At 32.8% G+C, this 10912-nt stretch overlaps 2 protein-coding genes across 2 annotated transcripts; one reads left to right on the top strand and one right to left on the bottom strand.

Moving 5' to 3' along the window:
• The first annotated feature begins 1527 nt into the window (after nt 1–1527).
• On the top strand, nt 1528–5698 carry LOC147299920 (uncharacterized). Its single transcript, XM_086232807.1, has 9 exons — nt 1528–2013; nt 2058–2243; nt 2549–2725; nt 3134–3313; nt 3685–4772; nt 4884–4971; nt 5054–5140; nt 5244–5474; nt 5582–5698. The coding sequence occupies exons 1-9, from the start codon at nt 1528–1530 to the stop codon at nt 5696–5698; spliced, it is 2640 nt and encodes an 879-aa protein (XP_086088933.1).
• Nucleotides 5699–7963: 2265 nt separating this feature from the next.
• LOC147299919 (uncharacterized) lies at nt 7964–9702 on the bottom strand. Its single transcript, XM_086232796.1, has 2 exons — nt 8592–9702; nt 7964–8499 (listed from the first exon to the last, which is right to left on the bottom strand). Exons 1-2 carry the CDS (start codon nt 9700–9702, stop codon nt 7964–7966), a joined length of 1647 nt encoding a protein of 548 aa, XP_086088922.1.
• Nucleotides 9703–10912: the final 1210 nt, after the last annotated feature.

The raw sequence follows: 10912 nt of genomic DNA, 5'->3' as shown, positions 1-10912 counted from the left end.
TAAGAAACCAACTCCTTAGAAGGACTGGTAAGAGGTCGGACACTGAAGCCCCTTCTTTTGACATCACCTCTGACAATGATAATGAAGATGACTGTTTCGGAGTCTTCACCCCAATCAAGTAACTTTACTAAAAGTAAAGAAAAATCCCGTGATGCTTATCAGCATCTCTGATGGTCCCACTTATCTTTCGGTGGTTTGGCTTTTTGTAAAATAATTAAACTTTACTATTTACTTTTGACTTTTGTTCACGGGTGGTTGTACCCACTCTATCTTTCTCTTTTTGCTTTTTAAAGGATAAGATTCCTTGTCGGGCCAGCTGTTAGGCCTGGATCTTTCCTTTCTCTTTATTTAAAGAGGCAAGAACCTCAGTTGAAAACATCGAAGAATTTTTAGTTTTCTGCAAGTGTGAGATTGTAAGTGTGCAAACAGGTCTCCTGTTAAGACTTGATATTAATATAAGTGTGAGAATTTGTTTTCATTCCCGAAGTGTTCATTTCAATTCTGTAAGTCTGAATGTTCAATTTAATTTCAGTTCTTGTATATGTTTGTTTATTTCAGTTTATTCTAATTGTACTTTTTAGTTTATATCTCTGGACTTTGCCAATTTTTAAAGTTAAAAAGGATTAATTTTTCGGTTTTAAAACCCTTCCCCTCACCTGGGATAGTTTTGGTATCAAAGCCATTTTTCACGGGAGATAAGTATTAGGGATCATTAGTTTGATAATAGTGTTGAGAACTGACGAGTGAAGTTCAGAACCATACTCATTTTATGTTACAATCTCATATCTAAGTTTGAATATCTGAAAATCTAACATGTGACTGTTGTTCAAATATATAAGTTTGACCACTGTTAATCTTGAAATATGAGTTTTCTTTCTTTTGTCTGATATAAGTTTTCTTTTCTAATTTACACTTTTTGCATTTGGTTTAGGTATTTCCTTAAAGAACACTGGAAATCTTAATAAACATACGTCTTAAAGGTTAATTTTCTTACTTTAGTGGTTGTTTCATTAATATAAGTTTTGCTTCTTTTTTAATATGAGTGTTGTGATTAGTGTTATAATTTAAAACATTGTAGATGCATGACAATCACACATTTGCACTCTAAGGATATGGTTAAGCTCTAGTTATAATGTAGAGATTGAATTTAATTGTGACTGACATGAAAAACCAAACCCAAACTAGCAGAATTAGGTGTATTAAAAGCCAATCCTAAACCTGTGACTAACAATGAAAATCCAAATTTAATTTTGAAGATTTATGTTAATGTGATGAATGTGGTAAGCTTCTACTGTAAGGATATGGTTCATATCTAGTTTTAGTTTACAAATTGAATCTAATAAGTTTAGCATATATATATATTTTCTTTTAAATTTAGTGAAATTTGTTTTTTCAGGTGTGAAAATGGAAAAAAGAAAAAGTACAGAACAAAAAAGAAAAAAAGGGAAAAGTAAAGATATAAAGATCGTAAGGAGAAGACCTTCTTCTAGACAATTTAGATGTAACATGGTCTCTTTCTTAAAGAAAATGGATGCAATCAAGGAAAAGTTAACAGCAAGGCAGATTAAACTGTTGAAAGAGACACCATTTTGGAGTTTTATAAAACCATTTTACAATGGCTTGATGAACAATAAGTTTTTGTGGAAGTCGGATACGGATATTGAAAGGTTATTAAAATCTTTTGATGCACAAACAAACAGTTTCTGCTTTCAAAAGAAACATTTGAAGTTAAGAGCAAAAGATGTCTCTACCATATTTGGCCTACCAGTAGAGGGGAAACTACCAAAGCTCAGATCTGAAAGGAGGCACGAGTCATCATTTCTTGATAGGTATTTTAAGTCAACTAAACGGCCAACTCTTGCATCATTGTATACTGCACTTCAAGATGCATTTGATGCTGCCACAAAACACAAAACACAGAGGAAGAAGGTCAGAACAGCAACAAAAGATGTAGAAGCAAAAGACAAAAAGAAAAACAGAGAAGGTGATGATGAAGATTATGACAAGGATGTTGTCAGATTGATTTTGTGCATCTTATTCAACCAAGTTCTTTTCAGCAACTCAAGTCAAACTATAGTTGGAAACCAATGAAGTATTGTGAGAATTTAAGCCAACTTTCAAAATATTCTTGGGCTAAAGCTGTTCGAAATTGTCTTTACAAGTCAATGAGAAGTAAAGAAAGAAGAAGAAAATCAAGAGAACAAGCTCTTGGAAATGTTAATGGTTGTGTTGTGTTGATACTGGTAAGTCACAACATCATAAACTGACAGTTAGTCACAGTTTGAATATTTTTCTTTATGATATATATATTTTTTTTAAATATGCAGTACATGATATGTCAAAAGACTGAAATTGGAAAGATGAGCACAATTCCAGGACATGAAAAGAAGACACCAAATTTTGTGAAGTGGAGTTTGCCAAGCTTGCACTCAAGTCTTGATATTTACGATGATAAAACAATAGCTGTAATATCATAAAACTGATTACTATTTGAAGTTCAAATTTTATTCACTAAATACTAATATGTATATTGAATAACAATTGGCAGGACTCGATCATTGAAAACCAGAATGATGACACTTCTTCTGAAAATTATGAAGAATATGGTGATTATGATAATGATTCTGATGACAATAATGGAGAAGAAGACACAAATACTGATGAGGATTCTAATCAAGATGGACATGATGATGACAATGCAAGAGAAGAAACATTAGCAAGCATGGTAATGTATATTTAACTTTAACTACCCATTTAGTTAAGTTTGTAATGTATATTAGGGAAATATGATCTTATAATATTAAACTCACAGTTTCATTATATATGTCAATGTTTGCTTGAGTTCTAAGTGTTATCTTGCACAAAGTTAGAAAATGTTATTAGTGAATGAAAATGATGGTAAGACAGTTAGTTAATCATAGAATTCACCCTCAAAACTCACATATAAACCAATTAGAAGAATGTGAAGCTGTGACTGCTATTCAGAAACATACAAGTTTTATGTCAGTCACATATATGAGTTTAGATCACTAGAAATCTTGTAATATGAATTTTCTTTCTTTTTTAAATATGAGTTTTGTTTTCTGATTTATGTTGATTTCATTAGGTATTAACTTTGCATTAATTTCTGCAGAAGGATAAATTGAATCAAAAGGGAAAAGAAACAAGAGAGAGTCATGAAGAAGATAGTGATGGGGAATCAGATGGATATGATGATGAAGATTTTGAAAGACATAGTGGTGGACAATTAGGTGAAAACTCCAATAATCAAGACAGTGATGACAGTGCAATAGAAGAAAACATAGCAAGCAAGGTAATGTATATTTCCTCTTACTTAAAGGTTCTTTGAAATTTCAATTAGAGTGATAATAGTAATCTTCTACAATATTTTTGCTCAGAATCAAATGACATCTCTTTGACTGTGGGTTCTCTAGACTGTGACTATTGTTCAGAACCTATAATTATTGTTTAGAAACTGTGACTACTGTTCATAAACTGTGACTATTATTCAGAAACTGTGACTATTATTCAGAATTATACAAATTTTTTGTCACAGTCACATATGAGTAAACATATATGTGATTGTGACATTGATGAGCTCTGAGTGATAGGTGTGATTGCATTATTATATGTGGATTTTAAGTTCTCAGTAGTTTTGCTTGTTTTTTAATTCAAATTTTGCAGAAAGAGAAATCAAATGAAAAGGGAAAAGAAGGAAGTGAAAGTGATGGACACAATGCTACAGTTGAGGAATTTGAAGAAACTGATGACATATATGAGAAAATAGTGAAGCTCATGGAGGCTCACATTGAGCAAACTATGCAGCACAATAAGAATTGGAAACCTCGAGAGGAAATCATTACCTGGAGAAATCATGATTTTCCTATTCAAGTGCTGAAAGTGAAACAACTATTTGATATTGCACTTGATTATGAAGAAGAGACATCAGCATACATAACACTTTTAAAGAGACTGAAGGAACTAGAAGATGAGAACTTGGATTTAAAGTTGAAGAATCAAAATTTGCATGAAAAGGTGAAAGGTTTGGAAAATATTATTGTGCTTTTGGGAGGGGATGTAGATGATAATTCAGTCTCATCACAGCACCAAGTTCATAAAGAAGGAGACAAAGATGTCAATCAAGTTCTTGATGATAATAACGGAGAAGAACATGAACAAAAAGGAAATGAAAGACCTCTAGTGCAATCACAGAACCAAAATACTAAAGAAGCAGAGAAAGATGTGAATCTGAATGAATATCCAAATCTAGAGCAAATTTCTGATGATGTTGGCAGAAAAGTAAATGAGAAGATCAAGAATGGAGAATTTCCAATCGAAAGTCCATTGCCGGAACAATTAATGTCAAAGCATCCTGAAAATTGGGCAATTGTTGTATCATCATTACCAGAATATTTTATGGATGATGATTGGGATGAGGCAGTAGAAGAAGAAGAGACTGAAATTGAGGAACGACAAATTCCAAATGAGGCTTCACTAAAAACTAAAGTGAAAACAAGAGCAAGAAAGAAGAATGAGTTGGAAGAATATGATTACAATTTAAAGTCAACTACTCCTCCAATAAAAAAGGCCAGAAAAGTACATCAAAGTGGTGATATAGTTCCTCTGGTTGCCGTCTTTCCTGAAATGAAAACACAAGATGTTAAAAAGGAAGAGAAGAAGACAAAGATTACATGGGGAAAATACAACGTGTTCAAGAAGTTGTTCCAATTTGAGAAGGAATTAATTAAAAATTTTTGGAATAGTACAAATAAGTAAGAAGTTCTTCATATAAGTGAACACATTTACTCATTATGATTTAGTTTTTATGATTGAAAAACAGTCATTAATCACCTAATTACTCATTTTTGCACTTTGAACCACAGGGGAACAAAATTCTGGGAAGGCAGATATGGAAGCCTTGGCAAGCAAGATGTCTTGGACGTAGTGAGAGACCTCGCACTTGGAGACAATGTAAGTTAAAATAAAACCATCAAGTATACTAATATATAATCTATTCATCATATACTAATATTGTTTTATTTCTATGTGCAAGATTATTGACTGCTTCATACAAATATTGGAAGAGAGAAGCAAAAAAGCAGGAGATGAGAGTTTACAATATATGCCAACACTGTGTTGGGTGATAAAAAAATTCTTAATGATCAACTTTTTGATATAAGTGACTGACAATCAGTTGTGACTGACAATCAGATGCTTTTTTTTTTTCTTTTCTTTTCTTACAGAGATTTGTTGAAGCTAAGCAGGAACCCAATTTGAGTCTAATGGTGTTTGACCCTCTGTTGAAAAAGTTTGGAAAAGCTAAAAAGCTATTCTTCCCAATCATTCTTGAAAATGAATTTCACTACACTTTGCTTGTACTTGACAAAGAAAAGAGAAAATGGACTCATTATGATCCATTAAGGAAAAAGAAGTTTAAATCAACAGACAAATGCAAAGAAATGGCTGAGAGTTATGTAAGTAAGAATTTAATTTTATGCTTTTCTATATTTGTCAATGCTTGCTTGAGTTCTGAGTGTTTGGTTTGGCATTGATGTGACTAACATATATAATTGCCTAACAGCGTGATGCTATTGAAGATTGGATGCGAGGGATCAAAAGAAATGGAAAGCAAATGCTCGAAACAGGATTAAGATTGAAGAAAGTTCCACACCAGGTGATGGAGAAGGATACATTGTAATAAGGGAAGCATTAAGCGCAGATGAAATTGATACCATAAAATGGATCAATAGGCATTGTAATAAACTATGCAGATTCAACTTTGAGCATGACAAAACATGTGCACAGCAAAAACAAACTTCGTAAGTGTATTTTCTCCATGAAGTTGCAATTTTGTGAAAAAATGAAACCTGTGCTTATATTTAAATATGATTTGCAGATTAGATTGTGGAATATTTGTCATCTATTATATGGATGAACTATCTAAAGGCCATGATTTAAAGAAGAAATTTGAAAAAGAAGCGGTGATAGAGTTCAGAGCCAAGACAATTTCAGAATTCCTGAATCATGAAGGTAGCTGGATATCAAAGTCAATCACATCAGTTTCATTTAAAAGAAAGAAGGCACATAATGAAACAAAAGATGACTTCCGTTAAGAAGGGAAACTGAAACATGTTGCTTTGAGAAAGGCACTTACACAGTTACACTGTTTTTAGGAACATCTTCATTTACTAGGAGTCTACATTTGCAAATCTAGTTTTTGTTATATTTTGAGGTATTGGAATACTTTGTATTGAATCTTTTTTGGAGTGGTGCTATCTTTGGTGGATAATGTTCATTTTATGACCATTTAAACTAGTTAAATTTGTATGTATGTACTGCAATAGAGTTTTGTTGGTAGATATTCAAATGTTATCATGGAGATGAACTTTCCTTTTTTTTGGTCTATTCTTTAACTTTTTATTTAGTTTTACTTAATATTTTTTTTTTGTATAGATAATGGTGTAGGATGCTTACTTATATTTTTCTGACAGATTTAAGATACTTACACCCATTATGTTCTAATATTCTTTATTAAAAAATCTGTGACTAGTCAACCACAAAAGCTGTGACTGACGGTCAGCCACAAAAGCTATGACTGACGATCAGCCACAAAAAATGTGACATACAGAGGAAAACTCTAACTTTTTATATCCTAATATACAAATATAAATATGTGACTGGGACTTAGATTTCGAAGTTTCTATATCCTAGAATAGTGCACACCTAAACCTTAACATTAGTATTCTTGACAATTAATATGTGAAGTTGTGACTGCCTTTCAATAAAATTCTCGCTTACTTGGTTTATGCCTTTCAATAAAATCATTCTATACCCTACACCTTAGGCATTTACCCTCAAATTCGACTCCTTACTTGGTTTCTCGCTTAAGGCTTAGGGTTTAGGTCCCAGGTTTTGGGCTTCGCCCAAAACCCGAGACCTAAACCCTAAGTCTTAAGCTCGACCATATATATCCTAAAACATACACTCAAACTACCCACATAACTTGCTTACAAAGAAATTATAAAATTGTAAAGTTGTGACTGTTACTTAGAAACTTTCAAGAGTTTTAAGCATTTCATGTGAATTGCATACTTATTTAGTTTTAATGTTTTGCCATATACATATAAATCTAATAAACATAAAAATATAAGAAAATATAACATCAACATCATATAAACTCTAAATCCCACACAAACCTTAGATGCAAAGAAACTATCAAAACTGTGAAGCTGTGACTGTCTTTCAAAAATATTATGCAGAAACCAATATAGTACACAAGAAAATATAACATCAACAAACATATAAACATATTTAAAATCAACTAAAAAGAATTCAATTCTTCATTGAATTAATAACCTTCATGTTTCAAAAATGTACTACGGAAAACACAAATTGTAAGAAAACTACTTTAGCAACAAATGTGACTGCACATCATTTTGCACAACCAAAATCAAATTACTTCATTGCATGTACTCTTGTTATGGCCAGTTTTACCACACCGACCACACTTTCTCTTCTTTGAACCTTCAAAAGCATATTTGCCCCTTCTTGACTTGGGTCTTCCGGGAGCCTTCTTAGAAATAGGAGGAAGAATAACAATGCCAGCATCACCATCATCATGTAAATGCTTCTCAATATCAGGAATAGGCATAATTAAATGCTGATAAGCCCTCTTATAATATTCTGCAGTAAAATATGGATCAACATATTGATAAACAGAATGTCCAATAGAATGCATGACAATAAGTGCATGACTACAAGGAAACTTCTCTATCTGCCATAAGCAACAAGAACATGTTTTGTTCTGCAAGTCAACCTTAACAGAATAGTCTCCATCCACTTCATAAATCATATCAGCAGAAGGACAAACACGCCAATGCCTACCTTTCTCCAAACTTTCCTTGCACTTCTTCTCAAAATTCGGGCAAAGTAAACTAGTCCAACGTTGAGATTCAGTTCTCCTCTAAGTCATCATCATCATTAGCTTCTTTCTAATACCTTCTATCATTTGAAACACTGGCAGTCCACGAAAATCCAGAATCCAAAAGTTAAATGATTCTGCAATACTGTTTGCCATCTCCCCATATCGTTCACCTTGAAAGTGGGCATTTGCAAAGTTTTCTTTAGGAAGATCGTCCATAAACTTCTGCATTTTAGTACGGCCCTCATTTATTAAAGCTTCCCTACAATCCTTAAAAGCTCTTACCGTTGGAGCATAAGCACATCTTTTAAAGAGCTCTGTCACACGTTCACGCAATACTTTATTTTGGGTTCCTGCATACTTGGTGCTAACATTCTGTTCTAGATGATAAAGACAATATGAGTGAGGCCACCTCGGAAACTTATTGGAAACAGCATCCAAAATACCATCATGGCGATCAGAAAAAAAAGTTATTATTCTCTGTTGTGGTAGCAAAATTTGAGAAAGTTGTTCCATAAACCAATTCCAATTATCTTTATTCTTTGAATCAACAATGCCAAAAGCAAAAGGAAAAAACCCTGAAAACATAAAAGAACATAAAAATCATAAGCTGTGACTAACATTCAGAACGGAAAATTAATTTTTCAAAAGTAATAATATAAAACTTTACCTTTGTCACCATTTTTCCCAGTTGCACAAAGAAGAGTTCCTTTGTATTTACTCTTTAAGAATGTGGCATCAAGAAAAAGCAATGGCAAGCACCAAGGGAACCCAGCTATGCAAGCACCAAAACATAGGAAAAACCTCTTAAACCGATTGTCCAATGGATTAAACTCAAGAAAGCAATGTGACCCAGGATTTGTTGACTTCACAGCCTCAGCATACCAACATAACTCATTGTATGAGTTTGAGTCAAATCTGTGCGCCTCAAATTTAGCCAACTCTTTGCCAAACCATGCTTGATAGTAAGTCACATCCATCCCATAATATTGCTTCATTTGATTAATAATTTCTTTTGGTTTTAGCCCTGGATTTTTACGAATCTGATCTTTAAAAACTGAACATATTAAAGTACTGTTCATCATACCATTTTTTGAGTCACGAAAGAGGCTGCAGCAAGTATGAACATTATGCAATTTTCTTATGTAGAAAAAATGATTTGAAGAAGCTATAGAAGCATACACACGCCATGGACATCCATCAGATTCATGCTTACAGCAAACCGCAATGACACGTTTTTTATCATTAGCTACATATTTAAATTTGAAACCAACTTCCATAGCATACTTCAGCAACTTGAGACGAAAATCCACAACACCGCCTTCGAATTTTTGCCCAACGCTATGAATATATTGCTGCCATTCATTTGACAAATAGACCATTGATTTGGAACTCTTATACTTGCCATAATATTCACTGTAGTCAGTCTCAACATCAGTAGAAATTACACTGGTAGATGAAGAAGCACTTTTATGAAGCACAACACTATTATTGTTTAAATTCTCAATCTCATTCTCCAAAACCAAATCTTTTACAACTATATCCACAGATTTACTATTTGATATTTCCGCATATGCCAACATAAGTTGCAAATCATCATCACAGTCCAAAAAGCAATTAGAGCACCCAACAAGTTCATACCTCAACTTAAAAAGTCCTAACTTCAAGTTAAACCTCAAACAAACCTTACTAGTTATATCAACAAACGATGAAGTCATAGACAACTTAACCATGAAAATGTCTGAGCCATAGCAACAACGTCCTATTCTGAAATTTTCCATCACCTTTAAGATTAAAAACAAAAAAACAATAATTAATAAAAATTGTGACTGAACTTAGAAGGTAATAAGCAATTGTGACTGAGCTCCATAATTATGCCTAAATTACACTACTATTAATGCCTAAATTTATTATTAGAAGCTGTGACTGAACTCCAAAATTACAGAATAATAACTCTAATGCAGAAACCATAATAATAGAACAATAACATACATAACAAGAAATAGTAATCAAATCAAATACATAAGGGAAAACAGAGCCAAGCCTAAAGTCCAAAATTAAACAATATACAAAACTTGAAAAAACTCAAAAGTTACACAAAGATAACAAAAATCACAACTCAAACCCTAGGAAAAATAATAGCACAAATTCAGAAGAAACATAATCCAGACAAATAATTCATTGTAAGTTTCATCATATACTCAGATTTTGAAGAAAAAACATAGTTCAAACTCACAATGAAGATCACAAATTCTAAACAATCAATGAAAAACCCTAAATTACATGCGAAATCAAAACCTACAATAAACTTCAACATTGACACAGCATCAATTCACAAAATCGCACAACCAAACGAGCAAAAAGAAACGAAGAAAAACAGAGAGCGATCACATACCTTTACAATCAAGCGAGCTCACCAAACTCACATCAAAATCTCCAGAAATTGCACGAAAAAATGCAGAGAATATTTGCGTGAGAGAGACGATCACAAACGAAAACAGAAAAAAAAAAAGAAGCGGCCAAACGACCCAATTTAAAAGAGTCATATTTTAATGACGATCACAACATAACTATTTTAACGAACTTCAAGTTCCGTCAGATATGGGCCAAAGGGCAAATCCGTCAATAATAAAGCCCAATAGAAACTGGTTGTTAGTTTGTGACCTATTCTGAAAATTAACTCCATAAATTAGTAGCCCAACCAAAAAATTATATGGTCTTACTGGTTTTCTAAAACATTATTGGGATTAGGTATTTAACCCAAATTTTCTAAAAATATTTCAATATTACATAATAATTAATGTGGATTTTTTTTTAGTGCCGCTATTTGCACACTTTTTTCTGTTTTCTTTTTGCACACTTTTTTCTTCTATTTTAGTGAATTACAATTCTAACCTAACATAAAATGACCATAAAGGACAACCACACAAACCCAGCCACCCCAAGTCCCAACCCCCAGCCGCCATTGTTGCCGGTGGTTCATCCCGCTGG

Source organism: Dryas octopetala, chromosome 1 (genome assembly GCF_963921425.1).
Source record: "Dryas octopetala chromosome 1, drDryOcto1.1, whole genome shotgun sequence".
In the NCBI taxonomy this organism is placed as follows: Eukaryota; Viridiplantae; Streptophyta; class Magnoliopsida; order Rosales; family Rosaceae; genus Dryas; species Dryas octopetala.
This window is presented reverse-complemented; position numbering and strand designations above follow the sequence as displayed.

Excerpts from the sequence above, each read along its gene's own strand:
- LOC147299919 (XM_086232796.1), bottom strand. The coding sequence starts at position 9,702 with ATGGAAAATTTCAGAATAGGACGTTGTTGCTATGGCTCAGACATTTTC. Across the intron at positions 8,500-8,591 it reads TGGGAAAAATGGTGACAAAG|GGTTTTTTCCTTTTGCTTTT; the intron begins GTAAAGTTTTAT and ends TTATGTTTTCAG.
- LOC147299920 (XM_086232807.1), top strand. The coding sequence starts at position 1,528 with ATGGATGCAATCAAGGAAAAGTTAACAGCAAGGCAGATTAAACTGTTG. Across the intron at positions 3,314-3,684 it reads AAGAAAACATAGCAAGCAAG|AAAGAGAAATCAAATGAAAA; the intron begins GTAATGTATATT and ends CAAATTTTGCAG. Across the intron at positions 4,773-4,883 it reads TTTTGGAATAGTACAAATAA|GGGAACAAAATTCTGGGAAG; the intron begins GTAAGAAGTTCT and ends TTTGAACCACAG.